Here is a 22,397-nt window from a genome sequence, read left to right as displayed (position 1 = left end):
TAGGGCTCAAAGAAGAACATAAAAAGCTTTGTATTGGACAAAATATGTGAAAGCCTTTCCACCTTCCAAAATATACTGCACGTTATCGGGTCACCATAGCACCCACTGAAATACTGGGGTGAGGGCTGGGGCATCTTGGCAAAGCAGCCCTGAGACATTTTCACCTTTCCAGCTTTATTCCTTCCCAGCTCTTGGCAGATTTTTCCTCCTGGGTGCACCAAGTTGGAGCAGTTTTGCAGAACTTCGTGCAATTCTGTTCTGTATTCTGTAATTTTCTTGTCTGCAATTCAGTTCCTGGGCTGGTCAGTGTTTCTGTCTATTTGCAGTTGGCCATATTGCAAGGTAATCTTTATTTTTAAAACAAAACATTTCAGGTTGTGTCACATTGCTGTGTTTTACTGTATTAATTAGAAGTCAAAATATCAGTTATAGTGATCTCATGGTGTCTTGACTATGGGGAATGCAGTGAGTATAACACAATCTTCTTTTATTGATGGATAATTTCTCAGTGCAGCACGTGAGCTCTCCCTGGGAAGTTGTGCTGGAAGAGGTTTAAATGCCAAAATTGGGATTTTTGCAAGGATGTTAGTTTTGCAATTTGTCTTTTGAATCGCTTCTGCTTTTTCAAAGGGTTTGTAAAAACGCGGCACAGAGCAGTGTAGGTTGATGATAAATTTTACTGAGACTCAACAGCTTCCACACAGAGCAGAAGAAAGATAAATGATTGAAAATATAATCAAGAGAAGATTATCAAGGAGAAAAATCTCATGGGTACACAGTTCTATGAATTTTCTTCTGTAAACTTTATCAGTAATAAGCAGGGAGTTCATTAATCTTCAATTTCAATCACGAAGCATCTCGCCCTGAGGAGTTTGATCCTGATGAGAAGTTTGATCCTCTTAAAAAGTTTGATCCTGAAAGAAAAAAACCAAACAATTAGATTTGGGCTGAGAAAATATGAAAAAAACAAAAAATGTAGCCTAAATGCTTTTAACTGGTTGCCTAAAAATTCCAGTTTTGTGTCAAGAGCTGGAGCCCAGGAGCTTCCTGAGGGGAAGGTGTGTCAGGTGAAGGAGCTGCTGTGTTTCCTTACACATGTGCACATGGATGGATAAACCAGAAAATCACGAGATTCCAGTGAGTGACACGCTCCTGTTTGCTTGAATCCTTTTTTGGAATCTGGAATGCCGTTGGCCTGTCCTGGTTTTGGAGCAGCAGGGATGTCGGTGGCAGACTCACCGGGAGCTGGGTAAGCGAGGTAAGAGGGAATTCCTCTGCACAGGGCTTGGATGCGTTTTCCAAATGGGCTCAAGCTTTGGAGTCTGTCCCTGGAGATGAGGAAGCGATTCTCCCGGGGTGCCAGCTGCTGAGGCCCAGATCCCTTCACATCACAGAAACAAAGCCAGAAAACAGCATTTAGGAAACTCAGCCCTGGAGCTGAGCGCTGGGGATGTGGAGAGCGGCCCTGCCCAGAAGGGCCTGGGGCGTGACAGGGTGGGCACAACCCACCCTTGGGACCCCCAGGAACCCCCCATGTGCTGGGCTGAGGGATCCTGGTGGGTGACAGGGGACCCCCAGGACCCCCCCGTGTGCTGGGCTGACCCCAGCAGCTCCGGGGGGACCCTGCACCTCTGCTCAGGTGAGACCCCACCTGCAGAGCTCCCCCCAGCCCTGGGGCCCAGCACAGGAAGGAGAACTGGGACCAGCCTGGTCAGAGGGATGGAGCAGCCCTGCTGTGAGGAAAAGCTGAGGGAATTGGGATTGTTCATCCTGGAGAGGAGAAGCTTTGGGTGCCATCATCATGGCCTTCCGGTATCCCAAATGGAAAAGATTGGACAGGTCTCTTTGCAAGGGCCTGGAGTGAAAGGACAAGGAGAAATTGCTTCCCATTGCTGGAGGACAAGGTTAGATGGGATACTGGGAGGAAATTCTTCACCCATGAGGGTGGGGAGGCCCTGGCACAAGTTGCCCAGAGAAGCTGTGGCTGCCTCAGCCCTGGAAGTGCCCAAGGCCAGGCTGAACAGAAACTGGGGTTATTCCTGGGCAATATAACTTCTCAAAGGACCTCTAGAGCAACTCAGCCCTGCTGAGAAGGTTCTCTTCAGTTCATGGAGCTTTTTCTCCTGTGTGTGTGTAGGAACAAATGCTTTTCACTGACAATCAATCAGCTTTTGCCTCATTTCAACCACCAACCTACCTGCAGAGGTGCAGAAAAGTGTTTGCCAAGCCAAAACCTCTTGCTGGTTGTAGCAATGATGCAGGTGTTCTTGGAAAACACCTTGGTTGCAACATAGCCCTGTTCAAATGAAACAAAACCCCCTTTTGTTGAAAAAATATCCAGAGAAAGAGAAGTGTGTTTTTAGAGAGAGGCACTGGCTAAAAGAAAGGCTTCCTACAGTGCAAATAATCACAGGGAAAGAAAAATATTGGTCCTTTCAATTTTATTGTTTAGGTAAATGTGTCCTGGAGGCTGACAAGAGACTTTGGTAAAAGGAAAATTGCCTTCTCCAGCAGTGCCACGTGTATGATGTGTTCTCCTGCCCAGGGCACACAGAGGGATTTGCTGCTGGAAAGCTAAAGCAGCACACCAGAAACAGCCCCAAGGCTGAAGGAACACATTTTCAAGCACATCCTCTAAAATATGATGACAAAATTTCATTGAAGCTTTGGTGTTTTTTAGAAATCTTTTGCCTCTTGCTATTTTTCTTGTGCCACGGTGGCAGCTACTCACGGTCTTGAAGTCCCAGATGGTTTTCCAGTCCTCAGAGCCCTCCCTTGGGTTGGTGCTGACCCTGATCTCAGAGTGGTTTGAGTCTTCACTGAGCTGCCCATTAAAGTTGTTCTCCATGTTCTGATTTTTGGGAAAGATTAAAAGAAGTAAGCATTTAGCTTCTTGGATTCCCAGCAGTGTTTCACTCAACAAAGCATTAGCTCTAGTAGCCATGTTTTGGGAAATTATTGCTCTTGGAGATTAAAGGGGAGATGATTTCTGGCCTCAGAATGAAGATGGGAAGCCTTTACTTTCTAAGTTATCAAAATAATTCCTTTCTTTCCCCAGCAGGATCTTGCTGGCACCAGATTATTTACAGTATTCTACTGTATTCTGGAGTCAGCCCAGTCATGTTAATATTTGTTTCTCTCCACATCATTGTTTTTGGTGTTTATGCTCATCTCAGGACAGACTTTGCTGATTCCATGTATGGTAACTGCCTTTTCCCCTCGACACATCAAGCATGGAAATGATTTTGTTATCATAGAAAAATTAAAATGCAATTTTCTCCTAAATATCAGACTTGAAAAAGCAGCTTCACTTGCAGAAACAGATTTCTCAGAGGTAAGAGTGTGGAAGTGGTGAGTAGCTGTGTGTAGCTCTGTACTTACATTGTTGGCAAGAGCAGGAGCCAAGAAAACTCCAAGAAGTGAAGCAATCACGATCTGAAATGAACATTTGAAATTCAAAATACTCAAACATCGTGCTGCTTATCTTGCATCAAATTTCTTGCTGTCTTAAAAAATTTTTCCTGCACCAGTTTGAGGCTGCTGTAAATACCTTGGTGTCACCATCTTGCATTTGGAGTCTTTTATGTGTCCCACAAACACAAACTTTTATGGTTCTCAGCAAACAGCTGAGCCCTGACTCGCTGGGACTTGCTGGGACTGTTGATTTGAGTCGTGAAAGAGAGAATATTGTCCCGTGGAAGTGTCACGAGTGTCACCCCCGGGACAGAGCACTTCTCTCTCACACACTTTGAGCAGGAATCTGCAGTTCCATCCCTGCCAAAAGGGAGATTTCTCCCCTGCAGTCCCCACCCCTTTGGCATTTTCACTTGCAGAAATCACTCAGAGCTCCCTCAGTGCCAGGAAAAGCTCAAAAGCATTTAAAAGCTGCCCAGCCTTAAGAGTTTGATGAGAAAGTGATAGGTAATACTTACAGGCAACTTCATTTGGATGGTAGGCCAGGCCAGCTCTGCTGGTAATTGATGTGTACTCTTACTTTTTATACATAATATCCCAAAGTTAAATCTGAAAATGGGTTTGCCTTATTGGCAGGTGCCCTGTGTTCACAGAAGCATGACGAGTTTCCTGGGGAAGTGCTCTGATAAGATGAGGCTTTGATACCTGCCTGATTGAATTCACTGCACATGGGGAAGGGAGAGAAAACTGCTCGTGGTGAGCTCAATGCATTCAAAACTACTTTAAAATGGAAAAAAGAAATTTTAATCAGCAGCAGAGCACAGATCCCCAATGAACTCGCAGTGACACTTTGTGTGTGGCAAAGGCCTCGGCCTGAAGTTGGGCCTTTAACCAAAAGCACAATTCCAACCCTTGGAGATGCTAATCCTGCCATGTTAAAAACGTGAAGTGAGTCCCTGGAGGTGAAGGGGGTGGTTCTAAATCCTAGGAATTGCTGAGTTCTTTTTTTCTTCCTTTCTGAGCTCGCTCAGGATCTGCTTTCTGTCAGAGGAGGCCCTGGATCTTCAGAGCCTCCTCAGGAGAGCAGGGGGCTGAGGGCTGAGAAAGGGACCAAAAACCAGAGCTGGCAAAGTTCCCTGAGGGATTCTGAGTCACAGCTTCGTAAACTCAGCCTCACTCTGCCCAAGGAAAGTGAAATTAGAGGGGATTCAGCCCTTTTTGGTCGCTCCTCCCTTCAGTTCTTCCATCAGAGGCTGCCTCCAGGTGTTGGAGCTGCTGCCTGTTGCTTCCAGGTGTGCTCCTGGCAGATTTGACACCAACTGTGGGCAAAAAGTCTCCAAAAAGCGAGGCTTGCCTACTGGAATTATCTCAAAGGCTTTGCCCGAGACAGCCAGCTCAGGCTGGGTCCTGTTGCAATCGTGTTAAGCAGGGAAATACTTTTGGGAAATGAACTTTTGGGTTTTGTCTTTGTCCGATGGGATCAGCAGAGCTGAGTGCAAGGTGCAGGTGCTGAGACCCTGGCTGCTCTTGTGGTTCTCCCTCAGTTGATTTTCCCTGCTCTGCCCTTACCTGTGCTGCTTCTCAGGTGTTCTTCAAACAAGATGAGTACATGAAGGCTGAATCACTAAGGAAAAGTTAAATTAAGGGTTTTTTTTAAACTGATAGTGCCTGGACCCTGTTATAGTCCTGCTGTGAAATACTTACTCGACTCTCAAAATCTACTCTGAGTATTTCTGACATACCTGAAATCTTAAAACGAAAGAATCTTTTGGAAGAAGGGACAGAGGCAGCTTTCAAGAGGAATGCAACATCAACCTAATTAATCTAACTGGGTTTAGCAGAATTTGATATCTGTTTATGTGTTTTCTGATACATTGCTTAGCAGCAGGGCATTGTTCCACCTGAGATAACCTTTTCTTGTGTGGACTTAGGTGGCATAAAGCAAATGTGTGCAATTTCTTTTTTTTTTTTTCTTTTTCCATTGAGGCCTGTTTGCTGAGAGATAATTCCGTACAATCTCCTTCTCCTTTCTTCTGATAAGAGAAATTACAGAAATGTGTTTGCTGTTAGTTTGAGTTTTTGTTTTTTTTAGGAGGGAGCCAGCCTTGATTATGACCTTCTAGTAGAAAGCAGAGTGTGATTCATCCAGCCCTGGCTGCTGTGGGACAGCAGATGAGGAGGAGTCCAAGAAAAGGTTCAATCACCTCATTCTCATGGCAACATCGTGGTCATTGACATTTTCACAAAATGCAGAAATCAGGGGTGGTTTCAGAGGGGGAATCCCATCCTGTTCCTTTAGTTTGTGCACCAGGGAACCTCTGGGTTTTCATGGCACTCCTGGCTGTGCTGGGGAGGCCAGAAGTGTCCCGGGCTGTCCTGTGGGGCACAGCTGCTGCTCCCAGCTCTGTCACTCCCTCCAGAGCTCTGCTCAGGGTGCTTCTGATCAAAAGTGAGCAGCACCTCACGTCAGGAGTCCCTGCACAGGGAATGGAATCACAGAGCCCCACAATGGTGTGGGATGGAAGGGAAGATCACCCAGGTACAACCCACTGATGCCTAATCAGAAGCAGAGCACAGATTCCCAGTAAATAAAGCTCAGTCAGCTGCCTTAGGGCCCCATCCAAAACTTTCAATGAAAAAATGGCTGAATAAATGGATTTTTTGTTGGCTGACCTGGAGGCCACCATGACACACGTATTTCTTCCCAGCATTTCCCTGCAGACCATCCATCAGGCTCTTAGGGACTTGTGTTTTAGAAGACAAAATGCAGTTTGTGTGAATAAACAGCAGTGCTATTCCCAGTGTCATTTCATTCTGGATAATATCCTGTTAAATATTGAAAAAAAAATAGAACCAGCAAGACTAAAGTTTAAACCAGTGAATAATAGCCATTTGCAGAGTGATTGATTTACTGAGTCTTACTGTTTTAAATATATCTGGGTCAGGTTATCTGTGCCAACCCAAAATTCAGATAGGAGGCTTACGACACGTAGATATGGACTTGCTCGAGTCATGAAGGAAAGTTCTGTCAAGTGTTTCCCACACCTCCAGCAAGATATAAAAGTTGAAGGTCTCTGGGACTTCCTTGCGTTCTCGCCTTCTGCAGCCTCTTGCTCTCATCTGGAAGAAAAATGAAGACATTGGTGAGTGTCTCCATTTCTGCTGGACTTTTAATCCTGTAAGTTCCTCACCTTTAAAAAGCAAAGGGTAGAGAAGAAGATGCTCAAGTAAGTGGTACAACGGAGAGGGACAATAATGTGATCTGTGTGTTGTTTCTTTGGGTGGAAAGAGGAGAATTTACAGTTCTTGGCTCAGCAAAGTCAGTGGAAGCCTCGTTTGAGTAAAGAATGCAGAAGTGGTTGCACTTCAGAAGGGGGGGTTTAATTATGATTTCATAATTGCAGTTGTAGAGGCAAATCAAGAAGTAAAATGGCATCAAGGAGGGGCTTCTGAAAACTGCAGAAATGTAATGGTTAAATTATTCTGCTTTTTCAGGCAAAGGAGAGCCTGATAGCAAAAGCTTTGCAATGAGGAATTGGGGTTGTTCTCAGTTAAAATACTCACTAAGTGGGGAATTTTTCAAACTGATGCTCCAGCTCCTTCCCTCAGTTCATGGACTGGGTTTTTTTATGGTGTTTCTGAGCAGTGAGAATTCTGATTCCTTTCACAGGCTGCAATCCTCATTTTCCTGGGAGTCCTTTGGGCTCAGACTTCTGCCCTGGACGTGAGTAGAGCGATGATCCTTGCACACAGCGCCGGGGGTTGTTGTGCCTGCTCAAAGTGGAAGCCAGGTGATGAGCAATGATTTTGTGCTTTTTTTTCCTTACCAAAGACCTTTGTCCTGAGGGATCCTGTCAGCAATTATGTCACTGGCACCATGACCATCCACAGCGAGGAGCACATCGTCGATGTCCACGTCCGCTCTGGCGTGTACTCCTCAGACACCATTTTTGACTACACACACGTGAGTAAATCCAAGAATCTGCCTCCAGTTAACCCCTGAGGAAGTTTTTAAGGTCAGGAATTATTTTAGTGTGTTCTCACCACATCCTGTCCCAGAACATTGTTTCTCTGAGGACTCCCAGCACCTTTCCTCCTCCTTTCCTCTTTAAAAGATTGTGGTGAAACCTGTGCTGGCAGCTCCTGGAAGTGAGAAGAAGGTCCCTGAGCTCAGTGGGGCTGGAGGTGAGCAGCACAAGTCTGTCAGAAATGTCCCTTCCAGCCTCAGGGACAGCACCAGGACTTTGTTCCCCAAACCAAGGCAACGCATTCATTCCACAGCAGCCGCTCGCTGTTCCTCCCAGCTTGCCCCAAAGAGTAAAGAACACCAACAAATGTCATTGTGAGCCATTTCTAACGATTCAACCTCGATTCTTTCCATCTCAGGGCTATATTGCCACCAGGCTATTCTCACGAAACGCCTGCTTTATCATGAAAATAAAGAAGGACTTGATCCCAGAGCTGCGGGAGATCGGGCGTTTGGCTTTTGAGAGACAGGTGAGGTGTGGGGAGCAGAGGGGTGAGAGCAGCCTCCACCCTGCCCTACAGCCCCTCAGGGATGACTTTGTGCTGTCCTAGCACTGGTGGGGCTGTTCTGGCAAGGCACAGCTTGAAGGGAATTCCATGCAGAACATGAAATTAGATAAGAACATCTTATCTTTTAAGATAAGGAACCATCGTGGCCCCCCTGAAGTTTTATGGGGGTTTGTCGAGGTGGCTCGAGCTGTACAACCCCCTGTCCTTGGAACTGCTGTGACTGGGCTGTTTTGGGGTGATCACAATATAAATTCAGGCAAACTCTCCCTTTACTCATTGTCCTGCTGATATTTTCACCTTGACATTGCTTGAGATTTATTATTTTTTTTCACAACAGAAGGTAGAGATCAATTACTTTGACCAAATTTTGGCTTCCTCATTCAGGCTGAGGTTTCAGAAGGAGACTGGAAGTGTTGCCTGGAGCTGAACTGGCCCATTTTGTGTCACCCCATTAGCACATTTCCAGCAGAACTTGCTGCCAATAATATAAATTATCATGGCAGCAATGAACAATCGCTGTGTAGGCATATTTAACATCTCGTGAATTTTGTTACTGAATAGATTGAAATTATTCTTTTCTTTAAAGCATGAAGCTTCTTTAGCAAATGTTGGGGTTTTTTTTGTGAAGCAAAGGAAGGTGGTTTTAGATTTGGGAACCTTCAAAGGGTGAAGTGAATCTTCAAGCTCCATTTCTGGTGGTGTTGAACATTTCTCCCCAGACCATGAAGGATGTGTACTCCCCAAACAACGTCTGGGCCCAGTTCCAGAGTGGCTCCTCCTGGCTGGGGCGTTTGAAGGACTGGATCCTGTATGGGAAGTACATTGAGAATCTCTGCACGGGGCTCCCTCTCTACCAGCTGGTGTCCACCCAACGTAAGTCACAGCCCAGGGCCTCTTGTCCCCTCTGAGCCCAAACCCTCTGCAGACATTTCTTCCCCAACACCACAAGGGTTTGGCACAGGGCAGACAGAAACCCTGAACAGGGACATAATTTGGGGTGAGATTTGTGTGGTTTTTCCTAGCTAGACACAGGTTAAGAAAATACTGAGATATATATACTGATATAAATACTGCTGCTGACACCATCTTCATTTTCTTGGGTTTTTTTTTAGCACCAATGAATGTTGATGGCTGTGCCAGTGCCGGGATTCCAAGCATTTTGGGCCTTAAAATCTGTGAAGAACTCATTACAACTGGATCTTGACATTCCTGGTGCAAGGAAATGCCTTTTTGCATGTTTTAGTGATGGTTCTGCAGCTGGAGCAGAACTCAGGGACCAGGCTCAACCTGCCTATCCAAAGCTTTGATGCATAACATAAATAAATATAATGCTTTAATAAATAAATAGAATCCTTTGTCTGTTTATTCTACCCAAAATCAGAATGAAATGGCAGTGGGCCTGGTGAGATGCCCTGCAGAAAATCCAAATTTCCCTCTGGCCCATCCCTGTGCCAGGCCTGCAAAAAAAAAAAAGTCAAACCTGCAGCACTTTGAACCAGTGCAGAGAAATTTTGGTTCTGGGCATTTTCCAAGCCCTAAAAGATTTGCACCTTGGGATAAAGCTCCTGAGAGCTCGTGGTATCAGTCAGGAATACAATTTGATAAATCATGTTTTTGTTTTAATCTCTGTGTTTGTTATGGCCATGCTTTGGTTCCCCCAGGTTTCCAGAGGAAAAAAACTTTTCCAAAGTTTTCCCTCTGTTCCCACAGGAGCACAAGGATGGGCAAATTACAGCTCTGAATTCACAGCCCTTGAGGCTGTTGGTGTCATCAACAACCACAAAGATCAGGAGGGAAAAATCACAAAGCGATCACAAAGATCAGGAGAGAAAAATCACAAAGTGACCACAAAGATCAGGAGGGAAAAATCACAAAGTGATCACAAAGATCAGGCTGCAGAGGAAAAGAAATTTATTCTCAATTTAAAATAACTAATCACAGGGCAAACAGGAATGTACAGCCAGCTCTGAACAAAGCAGAGAAAAGGACTTAGGCAGGAGAAAGAAGTTTGATATTTTATTTATTGATACTGTATTTGCCCTGGCTATTTCCTGCCATTCCATTCTTTGTTGGCTAGGCCACAGTTTACAATATGCTTTATGGACCTGTCTTGGATTATAATTAATCTATTTTTCTTATCTTGCAGGTGCTTGATATTACAACTGCACTACAGGGAAAGAGCAAAGAGGTAAAAATCAGCAATAGGTAAAAGAAATCTCTGAGGATCAGATCCAGGTGTTGCCTGAGGTGACTGGAGCCTGAAAATGTCCATCTCTAAATCCAGCAAAGGCTCTGCACTGAGTGCTCCTGAAACGAAGGAAAACTCGGAATCTTGGAATTGTTAAGGTTGGAAAAGGCCTTTAAGGCCTCAATTCAACCATCCACCACCATGGTCACCACCAAACCACGTCCCCAGCTGCCACCTCCACGCGTTTTGTGAACACATCCAGGGATGGGGACTGCCCTGGGCAACTGTGCCAGAGCTTTACAGCCCTCCCAGTGAGGAAATATTCCCCAATTTCCACCCTGAGCCTCCCCTGGGCCACCCTGAGGCCGTTCCCTGGGATAAAATCCAAAATCCCCCCTGGCAGGGACTTGTGCAGAGCCAGAAATTCCCCCTGAGCCTCCTTTGCTCCAGCCTGAGCCCCTTCCCAGCTCCCTCAGCAATTCTCCAGCCCCTTCCCAGCTCCCTCAGGAATTCTCCAGCCCCTTCCCAGCTCCCTCAGCAATTCTCCATTCCCTTCCCAGCTCCCTCAGGAATTCTCCAGCCCCTTCCCCAGCTCCCTCAGGAATTCTCCATTCCCTTCCCAGCTCCCTCAGGAATTCTCCATTCCCTTCCCAGCTCCCTCAGGAATTCTCCATTCCCTTCCCAGCTCCCTCAGGGATTCTCCAGCCCTTCCCCAGCTCCAAGATCCATTCCCCTGAGCACCTCCCAAAATTCCCCAGTGTCCACACCAAGGTCAGGCTGTGACACCTGCACCACTGGGGATCCTTTCAGACCCACAGATCGATGGGGAAAATTCCCCAAGTCATGAAAAGGGGAAATAATTAACATTATTATTATTATTATTATTATTAACATTGGTGAATTTTCCTTTATAGGAAGAATTCCCAGTGGCAGGGAAAATCTGAACCAGACTGGAGAATCAAGCCAGCTAAATCAGACAGAAATCCTGTGTGCAGACCCAGGTATAAATGAGTTTCTCCGTCTGCTGGGTCTTTTTTTGTGCTAAAAAGGCACAATCAGGAGAGGAAAAAAAATCACCCAAAGACCAACATTTGGCCCTGGAGTTTGTGTGAGTAGCCACTACAAATTGCTGTGGTGGGGCACTGAAAAATGCAGCAAGAGGAAAAAGGGACAAATCCTCACTCCAGCTTCAGTCAAAGCCCCTGATTGTAAATACAAAATTATAAATTATCAGGAGGTGAGCTGGGTCTTGCACCATTTCTTATTTGAAATAAGTGAACGTAAATTGTAAATACAAAATTATAAATTATCAGGAGAGGTGAGCTGGGTCTTGCACCATTTCTCATTTGAAATAAGTGAATGTAAATTGTAAATACAAAATTATAAATTAGCAGGAGGCGAGCTGGGTCTTGCACCATTTCTTATTTGAAATAAGTGAATGTCCTGGCCAGATTTCCCAGGAATACACCCCAATCCTGCTGGATTTATTTCTTTCTGCTGGAGCCAAGCAGGGGGTGAGATTTGTGTTGTCCACTAGATGGCAAATGGTCACAGCTCCTGACATCTGCTGAAAACACCAGCTGAGAGCCAGCCACAGCCCAAAAATAAAACAGATTTAATCCTGTTCCCCAGGAAGTAAAAATTAGATTAAAAAAAAATTTAAAAAAAATTAGGATACAAAGCATTAGAATTCATTCTTTTGGGTTTCCAGTCCAGTGGAATGGTTATTTTTTAAGGAATCAAATCAAAGTTCCTCTTTGGGTGGATGGAAGATTTTTCCAGGTGAGGAACATCTGGCTGATGCTCAGAACGTCACAGGAACCAGGCCAAGGGGAACAGAACATATCTGTGATTTTTACTGCAATTAAAGCCAAAATTAGTGAGGTGTTTGAGCCAGTTTCCCTTAAAAAAAAAGGGTGGAAAAGACAAAATTTGATATTCAGCTGCACGGTGATCAAAGCAGAGAGAGGCTGCTGACAATTCACCCACTGTAATTCCAGTTATTGAGTCAGAGAAAACAGAATGTAATACACTTTCATCTTTGAATTTTTAAAGCTAAACTTGAAAAAGTATTTTTTAATGAAATAACCTTCCCTGCTGTTATGTACAATTTGCTTTCCCTTTCTGATTCCAGCCCTAACATTAAATAAACGGAGCAAATATTAGACATGCTTGTCTAATTTTTCCTCGTTTTGCTGATGTGATTAGAAGCTGTTGACTTAGTCATTAATATCTCATGCTGAGATATCAGCTAACACTGCCAGAGAATATTCCATCCCTGCTTAGCACTCAAGTTATCAGCTAAGAAATTTCATGTTATTAATCAAAATTGTCGACAAAATCGTTTCTGCTGGCCCAAGACTGGATTTTTTTCCCCCATTGTTGAAGATTAGGACTCCTCAGTTCTCAAACTGAGAAAAATTTAATTAAAAATTTTAAAAAAATTAGTGATTATTCCCAAGAAGTTTGTTCATTTAGGGCTGTGAGAGCTTTGGAGTGGAGCTCTCATTAAGGAGAGGATGGTATCCCTCAAAAAGCCTGCGTGGACACGGAGCTGACAGGGGATTCTGAAAGGTTTTGTTCTGCAATCTTGTTTTTGTCAGTGTCACTGGAGCTGCCCAGAGAGTTTCCTGAAGTTTAACACCCACATGAATACCAAAGCGCCACGAAATAACTGCGTGATGAGAGAAGGAATTTCAAAAATGGAAAATTCAAACTTTCTCTTGACCTTTTCCTGCCGAACTCCTCTGTGAAGGGAGCGTGATAAGAAGGAGCCTGCAGAGCCCAAACCCCTGGGATTTAACAGCAGCTCCTCTCTGTTCTCACTGCTGCTGCTCTCACTTTCTGTGTGCACATCTCAAATAGGAATTGATTTCTTTCTCACCGTGTCTCACCAGGCTTGAATGAACCACTCACGTAATTCATTCAGGTTTGAATTAACAAATTGTGTGACAATTAAAAGGTATTAATGAAAGGCATTACAAAATACCTTTTCTCATAAAAGGTATATAAAATATACCTGTATTTTATTTGATATAATAAATCAATGCTGGGCTGTGACTGTCTCATGAAAGGATGGAAGAATTTCCTGGGAATCCCAGGCAGAGCCAGAGGTGCTCCATGTCCTGAGGAGCTGGTGCCACACAGGGAAGGAATTCCCTGGGTCAGGATCAGGAGGAGCTGGTGTCCCCCAGTTTCAGGAATTCCCTGGATCAGGATCAGGAGGAGCTGGTGTCCCCCAGTTTCAGGAATTCCCTGGGTCAGGATCAGAGGGAGCTGTGTCCCCCAGTTTAAGGAATTCCCTGCCCTCGTGGCTGCCCAGCCTTCTCCCTCCCCTCCTTCTCCCTGATTTGTTTTCTCGTCCACACAGGCTGTGATGCAGTGCCACGTTTCTCTCCCCCCACCCTTTCAATAAATGCCATCCTTTCGTTTTCCAGGCACATCTGAAGTGGGAGCAGAGCCCTTTCAATAAATGCCATCCTTTCGTTTTCCAGGGACATCTGAAATGGGAGCAGAGCCCCTGTGAGGAGCCCATTTATGGACAGGGAATCCAGGGCAGCCATGAACCACCACGGCACACGGGAATAAGGACTTGGGCAGATGCAGGAACGGAAACTAATTTTAGTTATTCCATTGCAAGCTCATCACACTGTCAGTGTCACACTCCTCTTTATCTCCCATCTCACAGCCAGCAGTTACCTCATGCCACAGTTATCTCCTGACAGGGACCGTTGTGGGGCATTTTTGCACTAATTCCATCCCTGTATTTTGGAAAACCTCGAATCACGTGCTGTGGGTGCTACAGCACGTTTGCATCCCTCTCCTGCTTCCCTGCAATGCTGTGACTGAGGTCCCTGATTAGGGAGCAGCCTTGACCTGAAATTCCTGAAAAAATTAAATAAAAGGACCAGGGAAACATTTTTTTCACATTTTAAAAGAAGCCTAATATGCAGTAAAATTCATTGGTGTTTAATTAAAAGCACAGAGGATGAATTTTAAACAGGCACGACTTGACCGACACGACATCCATGATGGATGATGGATGATGGATGATGGATGGATGGATGATGGATGGATGGATGGATGATGGATGGATGATGGATGGATGGATGGATGGATAGATGGATGATGGATGGATGGATGGATGATGGATGATGGATGGATGGATGGATGATGGATGATGGATGGATGGATGATGGATGGATGGATGGATGATGGATGATGGATGATGGATGGATGGATGGATGGCTGATGGATGATGGATGATGGATGATGGATGGATGATGGATGGATGGATGGATGGATGGATGATGGATGGATGATGGATGGGTGGATGGATGGATGGATGATGGATGATGGATGATGGATGGATGGATGATGGATGGATGATGGATGGATGGATGGATGGATGATGGATGGATGATGGATGGATGGATGGATGATGGATGGATGGATGATGGATGGATGGATGATGGATGGATGATGGATGATGGATGATGGATGATGGATGGATGGATGGATGGATGATGGATGATGGATGATGGATGATGGATGGATGATGGATGGATGGATGGATGGATGATGGATGGATGATGGATGGGTGGATGGATGGATGGATGATGGATGATGGATGATGGATGGATGGATGATGGATGGATGATGGATGGATGATGGATGGATGGATGATGGATGGATGATGGATGATAGATGGATGGATGGATGATGGATGGATGATGGATGGATGATGGATGGATGATGGATGGATGATGGATGGATGATGGATGGATGATGGATGGATGGATGGATGATGGATGGATGATAGATGGATGATGGATGATGGATGGATGATGGATGGATGATGGATGGATGATGGATGGATGGATGATGGATGATGGATGATGGATGATGGATGATGGATGGATGGATGGATGGATGGATGGATGGATGATGGATGGATGGATGGATGGATGATGGATGGATGGATGATGGATGATGGATGATGGATGGATGGATGATGGATGATGGATGGATGATGGATGGATGATGGATGGATGATGGATGGATGGATGGATGGATGGATGGATGATGGATGGATGGATGGATGATGGATGAATGGATGATGGATGGATGGATGGATGGATGGATGGATGGATGGATGATGGATGGATGATGGATGGATGATGGATGATGGATGATGGATGGATGGATGGATGGATGGATGGATGGAGGATGGATGGATGGATGGATGGATGGATGATAGATGGATGATGGATGGATGGATGGATGATGGATGGATGATGGATGGATGGATGATGGATGATGGATGATGGATGGATGGATGATGGATGGATGGATGATGGATGATGGATGATGGATGGATGATGTGAAGCATGAGCAGAAATGTCTCTTTATCTTGATGAACCCCTCAGGGACGGGCGCTGAGCTCTGGCCATGCTGCCAAAACAACTTGGGAAAGTCTGTGGAGAACAGGGAGGTTTAAATGGATGAATTTATTTATGAACCACACCAGTTTTTGCCTGGACACTGCTCACAATTCGTTGGAATTTGCACACTAAGGCAAAAAGTGCCGTTAATTTCAGCACGTGTCTTTGCAAAGTAATTTCTGTGTTCTCCACACCATGTCCCTGTGTTGTTTGGGTTGATGTGACCCTGAAAACAGAGTCGCTGTTGGCCTTTGATGTCTTTAATAATTTTTTTATTCAGCAGTGCTGTGATTAAATCAAGTATAACCTTGATTTGCCAAGGTACAAATGATAGATGAACGAAATAAAGATTTTTCTGAATCATTTGCAAATACTCCAGTCATGGAATCATGGAAATCCTCGAGTTGGGAGCAGCTCAGGAGGATCACCAAGTCCCTTGGAGGATGTGATTGTCCTTGCTCTCCCTGAGCTCTCCTCCACATCCCGGGCCTGGTGACTCCGCTGTGGAAGCACCAGGAGCTCCTCTCCCGGGATTAGCACTGCGGAACAGAATCTTCCCCAAAGAAATTCCTGCTGAAGTTTAACCTGGAGACCTGGCCCTGAAAGAGGAAAGCCCAGAAGGAGCAGCTGCTCGGCCTCGGTGCGAAACAGGCGCGTTTTGGAGAGAGGCTCCACGGAATTCCCGCGCGCGGAGGGAAGCGGCTCACGCACGGCCGGCAGAGCCAGAAAGGAAGGGCAGCTCCTCTCCGAGGAGAAACTTGTCCTATCTCTGAGAGTCCTGCACAGAATGTTTACAAAACGCTCATTAAGGGAGAGGGGATGTGGAGATAGCAACAAATCTGGTGAGCAGCTTCCACTGCCCGAGATAAGAGAGGCAAGGCGGCCATAGAGGAGAGCGAGATCCAATTACCGAGACCTGGTTTTGGGGAGGGGGAAGGGGCAGACAGACAGGACGGATCACAAGCTCCAAGACAAGAGTTTCCAAACTTGTCATCCCCCTGTGACACAAGCCAGCGGATAAAACCGCCACCGAGCCCACACGAGAGGCAGCGCTCCTCCGGTGCGGTTGGAGGCGAAGCCATGGGTTCTGCTGTCCTCCAGCTCTGGGCTCTCCTCTCCCTGCTGGTTCACCTTGCAGCCTGCAGCCCCATCCTGAGCTTGGAGCACTCCTCTCTGGAGGAGGACGTGCCTCTTTTCGATGAGATCCTCTCCGAGCAAGATGGGGTGGATTTCAACACGCTGCTCCAGAACATGAAAAATGAGTTTTTGAAGACCTTGAACCTGTCTGACATCCCCCTGCACGAGTCGGCCAAGGTGGACCCCCCAGAGTACATGCTGGAGCTCTACAACAGGTTTGCCACAGACAGGACATCGATGCCTTCTGCAAACATCATCAGGAGCTTCAAAAACGAAGGTAAGAGCTGCTGATCTCTGGGAGAACGGACAGAGGAGCATCCCCGGAGCCGGTGGGGAATGTCCTGGCCGAGGACAGGGCACGGGGAAAGGGCCTCGGGGTGAGGATGGCCTTGGGAAGCAGCAGAGGTGGCAGGGCTGCCCAAACCCAGCTCTGCTCAGTCCTTTCTGACACCGCAGGGATTTGGGGAAGGCGTCTCTGACACCAAGTGTCACTTCAGAGCCTCAATTTCTGTATCCCCACAGTGACACACGTCATTTGTAACCTGATTTGTAACATCATTTGTAAAGCTGATTGATTTTTTAAATTGATCCCTTCAGTAATAGTTGAAATTAAGGCAAGACTGATCTTTACACGCTGTTCAAAGTGGATTTTCTATCACAGTATTTGAAATATTTTTAAATGATGAGCTTAACCGAGCACAGCTTTCTGTTAATGCTAATAATGTTAATTCTCATCCCCATGGCATTTGTAAAGTTTTCTTCCTTTGACACAGTCCAGAAAATACACAAAAAGAAGTGAAGAGGGATTTTTGGATAACCAATAGCTTTTACTTTGGAGTGCCAGACTATATCCTAATAGAAACAAACCAAACCTGAAGAAACTGAATTATCAGAGAATCACAGAATATTCTGAGTTGAAAGGGATCATCAAATCCAGCTCTCAAGTGAGTGGCCCACACAGGGATCAAAGAGATAACCTTAAAAGATAACCCTGGTAATTAAGATCATTATTAAAATAATTATTAAGATAATTATTTAAACCTTGCTCCAACCAACTGAACAAATGCCTTTGTGCCATTTCCCTCTCTTTTTTTCTCTTTTTCCTTCCACATTCCCCTCAGCTCAACGAGGGTGAAACAACACTGCAGCACCAACATTCAATAATTTGCCAGTATCTTTTTGAACCAACACATTTTATGCTAAAAACATTTTCCAGCTGACCAATTCCAAGTATTAACCCACGTGGCAAATGCAAGAGCTTGGATTCAAGTGGCTGTTCAAGCTGCCATGGGGCCTCCCTCACCCTCTAAATGTTTAATTACTGAGCTTAAAAACATGATTGCTTTTTCCCCTCAACATTTGCAGTTTCAAAATGGGTGGAAACCACCTGAGTTTTGCAGGGCAGTGAAGTTCCTGGAGAAAATCCTGAACCTCTGTTCTGCCCCCATCTCCTCCAGGCCCAGGCAACCTTTGCCAGCAGCAGATTTCTGCTATCAGGGGGCTCTGCAGGGTGATTTAAAGTGTCTTTAGGTCTCCTTTTCTGCAGTGTGGAGAGGTTTCTCGGAGGGTTGGTGGCAGGACGTGGTGGCCCCTTGCCCACCTGGCTGTGCCTGTCCCTGCCCAGCAGCAGGGATGAAGGCACACCCGCAGGAGATGCTCTCATTTCTGAAACAGAAATCGTGGGGGAAAAGCTGCCAGGCGCAGAGTGGTAAAGAATAAAACGCTCTGTGGTTCTGGTGAGGCAAATCTGAGATGGTTCCACCTGCAGAAATCCAGCGTGGAATGGCCCAGGCTGGCCTTTGCCAGGTCCTGCTGGGTCTCCTTCAAAAGTTCTGCCTCAAATGGGGAAAACTCGCCTTAAATTTCTGCCCCTTCAGATTTTCTCTTTCCTCTCCCAGTCCAAACCAGCAAAACAACACAAGGAGTTTAAGGAGTGTGAAATTCATGTTTTCATGTGTCCTCAAAGTCTGGATAATTAAGAGCCGTCCCTTTCATGCTGAAGAGCTCTTTAGATAGAGAAATTAAATTAAATTAAATTAAATTGCTTGCAATGAGAAGGGCGGGAGAAACAGATCATGGAATTGTTTTCTTCACCTGCTGAAAACTGGCATTAATCCCAGTTTAATTATTACCCATTAAATCCTTTCTTTTAGAGGTCTAACGGGGTATGGTTGGAATTATCTCTTTGTTTTAACCCACGGACCAGAACAGTTTAGTTGTAGATGGGGCTGTAATCAGTGCTTAACACTTGAAATAAAGTTTGAAGTGAAATCTTTCTTTTTCTACTGATTCCAAATCTCCCTTCCCAGCCCTCCCAGGAAAGAGCAGGAGGTTTGGCACCTGTGAATTTTGCAGCTGAAGAGCAGAGTCCCATCCTGGCTGTCTGAGGGGTGCTCAGGGTCTGCTCCTGCCCTGCCTCTCCCACCTTTACCAGCTGACAGTGAAATGGAAACAGAATCCCCCCTCTTTTTTTAAAATTTTATTTTTTTTTTTTTTTTATTTTATTTTATTTTTTTAATTTGAGGAGAGATGAAAGTGCAAAACAAAAAGAAAAATAAAAAGATAAAGGCAGGTGCCTCAAAGCCTCCAAACTGGAGTTCAACAGCACAAGTCACATGTTGAATCCATGGCTTGCCAAAGTGCATTGGTGGAGCCTGGCCAGGGCTTGTGGCTTTATCAGAGTCATTTTCCTGCAAACACAGAAAAACTGAGGAAGGCAGAGATGAAGGGGAGTACCAGGTCACAAAGAGTTTGCATTAATTGCAGTTCCAGCCTCTGTGTCCTGAAGGGAGGCAGCAAACGCTCCCCATGGACAGATCTGGGGACAGAAATGAGCTTTGCTGTGCAGCCACCAGCAGGACAGGCTGGACAGACAGCCCAGGTGACACCAGCCATTGTCCCCCCTCACCTGCTCTGTCACTGCAGGTGCCCAGGACACCTGGCTGAGCTCACCTGGCTGAGCTCACCTGGCTGAGCTCACCCAAAGCCCACTGAGCCCGTGGTGGCTTTGTTGCCACCACCAGCTCACCCTGCTGTCACCACCTGCCCTTCCTGACGGAAAACATCTCCCAGAGCAGCTTCTCCTCTCCGAGTGCTCGGCCCTTTCCGTGTCTGAGAGGTGTCAGAGCAGCAGGGAACTCCTGTCAGAGCACAGGAACACTGCAGCACACACATCTCTTGTGTTTTCAGGTTTCCAGCACACACATTTCATGTTTCCAGGTTTCCAGCACACACATCTCTCGTGTTTGCAGGTTTTGTCCTGCCCCTTTCATGCTGGCTCCAGTGCCACGTCCTTCTGCCTCCCCAGCACCAGTGAATGTTTTCCCTTGCTCATTAAATTGTTGCTTTGCAGCGACCTAGAAATGATCTTTAGGTTAATATTAGGCCACACATTTTGAATATGTAAAACCTCCAGCTGGCAAGGAAGTCCCTGGAAAGCCTGGGGACAAAGGGAGGATCTCTAAATCCAGGTCTGTAGCATGTCTGAGATCCTGACACATCTGAAATAACCTCAGCCCTTTTCCATGTGCTGGAAAAACATTTTCCCAGATCTGTCCAGGTGGAGCCCAGCACGGGTGACCCTCAGTGTGTGTGTCTGCGTTTCTGGATGGATTGACTCTCCTAAAACATTTGATTTTTGTCCTCTCCAGACTTGGATTCCCACCCCACTGGCGCTCCAGGCACTCGGAAATACCCGCTCCTGTTCAACGTTTCCATCCCTCACCACGAGGAGATCACCATGGCAGAGCTGAGGCTCTACACCCTGGTGGAGCGGGACCAGAGGCTCTACCAAGGGCTGGACAGGAAGGTGACCATTTTCGAAGTGCTGGAGAACGTCCCCGCGGGGGCCAGGGAGGAGAGGAAGTTGGTGGCCCTGGCCTCCAGGCACATCTACGGCACGAGCAGCGAGTGGGAGAGCTTCGAGGTGACGGAGGCCACGCGGCGCTGGCGCCGGGCGGGGCTGAGCACGCACCGGCTGGAGGTTCACATCGAGAGCAGCGAAGGGGAGGAGCAGAACGGGGAAGGGAAACTCGACATCGACATCAACTCCGAGGCCAAGCACGTGCCCCTGCTGGTCGTGTACTCTGACGACCAAAGCAACGACAGGAAGGAGGAGAAGGAAGAGCTGAACGAGATGATCGACCACGAGCAGCTGCTGGAGCTGGAGAACCTGGAGATCGGGAACTTCCACGACCAGCCCGGGGAGGAGGCGCTGCTCCAGATGCGCTCCAACATCATTTACGACTCCACCGCCCGCATCCGCAGGAACGCCAAGGGCAACTACTGCAAAAAGACCCCGCTCTACATCGACTTCAAGGAGATCGGCTGGGACTCGTGGATCATCGCCCCGGCCGGCTACGAAGCCTACGAGTGCCACGGGGTGTGCGCCTACCCCTTGACGGAGCATGTCACGCCCACCAAACACGCCATAGTCAAGACTTTGGTGCACCTGAAGAACCCCCAGAAAGCCTCCAAGGCCTGCTGCGTGCCCACCAAACTCGACCCCATCTCCATCCTCTACCGGGATGCAGGGGTGGTCACCTACAAGTTCAAGTACGAGGGCATGGTGGTGGCAGAGTGCGGCTGCAGATAGTAGGAGGGAACGCCGGCGTGGGGAGGGCGCAGGGGGGAGTATTTAATGATTCAGTCTGTAAATTTGTACATTTGCTATTTAATGAGGTTATTTAATGAGGCCTGTACAGATAATTGTGTGTTTGCTGGCACGGGGAACGGGCTCGTCACGTAGGGATTGTATATTTTGTTCCGTTGCCTCCTTCTCGCTGTCCGGATCGCCGCCGAGCCTCTCCTCCTGCCAGGGCACGGAGCTGATCCCTGCATCGCTTGGGAGGGCTCTCGCTGCCGAATTCACAGAAATAAAGGCATATTTTTGTACTTTATCAATGTTGATTGGCATCTCCAGGGCTTTCCAGAGCTGTTCAAGATAAAGAGTGATGGGCAATCACACCTAGACTGTTCAGTGTCCTGTAATATCTTTATAAAGGTCTTTACATGCTCGTTTCTTCTTAATTTATCTCTGTAGATCTTACATCCTGATCATTCTCAAGCTCCTGAATCACTGAGGCACAAACAAGGTGATTTTTTTTCCCCTTTTTTCTTAAAACTTTTTTCAGTCTTTCCCTGTTTCAGTCAAAAGTAACTGGCAGGGATGATTTGGCATCTGGAGCAGAAGGGTACGATTCCCTTTCCCGTCTTTCTTAGGAAAGCAAATGGCCCAGGAGCAGTGCCAGGCATGGCCAGGACAAGAAATTGCCCCTGTGCATTACAAAATCCCTCTGAGGCAGTCCTGGCTTTGCTGCAGCAGCCCTGGGCTGGCTCTCAGGGCCAGAGCTTTAGGTGGCAGAAGGAATTGCAATAAATTTCCAGAACCCTTTGAATGGCAGCCAAAATTGCCCTGGAGATTTCCCGGAGCTCCCCCGATCCCAGTGAGTGAATCCCCGTGAGCTGCAGCTGCAGAATCCCAGCAGAGCCCTCGGTGCCACACGAGCATCCTCCCTTCCTCTGAGCGCTGAATTGTGCACTCAGAGGGATATTAGGGATATTCCTCCCCCCGAGCCCAGAGATGCAGTCACATGCCATGTCCCCACCACTCTTCTGCAACAAATCCCACTGATAAGGAGGTGTCGGAGCTGAGAAACAATAGACCCGTCACTTTATTT

At 46.6% G+C, this 22,397-nt stretch overlaps 3 protein-coding genes and 1 long non-coding RNA gene across 5 annotated transcripts; 3 read left to right on the top strand and 1 right to left on the bottom strand.

Moving 5' to 3' along the window:
- Positions 1-657: 657 nt before the first annotated feature.
- On the bottom strand, positions 658-4,043 carry LOC111938890 (gastrokine-1-like). Its single transcript, XM_023940839.2, has 6 exons — positions 3,933-4,043; positions 3,382-3,435; positions 2,732-2,851; positions 2,198-2,296; positions 1,240-1,381; positions 658-914 (listed from the first exon to the last, which is right to left on the bottom strand). Exons 1-6 carry the CDS (start codon positions 3,942-3,944, stop codon positions 847-849), a joined length of 495 nt encoding a protein of 164 aa, XP_023796607.1. The 5' UTR covers positions 3,945-4,043; the 3' UTR covers positions 658-846.
- Positions 4,044-4,274: 231 nt separating this feature from the next.
- Positions 4,275-9,300, top strand: GKN2 (gastrokine 2). Of its 2 annotated transcripts, none has more exons than XM_086865513.1 (8): positions 4,275-4,362; positions 5,507-5,608; positions 6,360-6,557; positions 7,085-7,138; positions 7,247-7,378; positions 7,801-7,911; positions 8,670-8,823; positions 9,063-9,300. In XM_086865513.1, exons 3-8 carry the CDS (start codon positions 6,546-6,548, stop codon positions 9,152-9,154), a joined length of 555 nt encoding a protein of 184 aa, XP_086721639.1. In that variant the 5' UTR covers positions 4,275-4,362; positions 5,507-5,608; positions 6,360-6,545; the 3' UTR covers positions 9,155-9,300. The 2 variants fall into 2 exon arrangements, with proteins under 2 accessions (XP_086721639.1, XP_086721640.1); XM_086865514.1 differs by lacking the exon at positions 4,275-4,362 and adding an exon at positions 4,617-4,706.
- Positions 9,301-10,096: 796 nt separating this feature from the next.
- Positions 10,097-13,193, top strand: LOC147648944 (uncharacterized). Its single transcript, XR_015279768.1, has 3 exons — positions 10,097-10,138; positions 11,053-11,139; positions 12,742-13,193. It is a non-coding gene; the product is annotated as an uncharacterized LOC147648944 (long non-coding RNA).
- Positions 13,194-16,638: 3,445 nt separating this feature from the next.
- On the top strand, positions 16,639-21,349 carry BMP10 (bone morphogenetic protein 10). The gene is made up of 2 exons (XM_023940898.2): positions 16,639-16,996; positions 20,370-21,349. Exons 1-2 carry the CDS (start codon positions 16,663-16,665, stop codon positions 21,311-21,313), a joined length of 1,278 nt encoding a protein of 425 aa, XP_023796666.1. The 5' UTR covers positions 16,639-16,662; the 3' UTR covers positions 21,314-21,349.
- The last annotated feature ends 1,048 nt before the right edge of the window (positions 21,350-22,397 follow it).

This window comes from Cyanistes caeruleus, chromosome 29, assembly GCF_971803275.1.
Source record: "Cyanistes caeruleus chromosome 29, bCyaCae1.hap1.1, whole genome shotgun sequence".
NCBI classification, from domain to species: domain Eukaryota; kingdom Metazoa; phylum Chordata; class Aves; order Passeriformes; family Paridae; genus Cyanistes; species Cyanistes caeruleus.
Note: the sequence above shows the minus strand (reverse complement) of the source record. Positions and strands in the feature narration are given on the sequence as shown.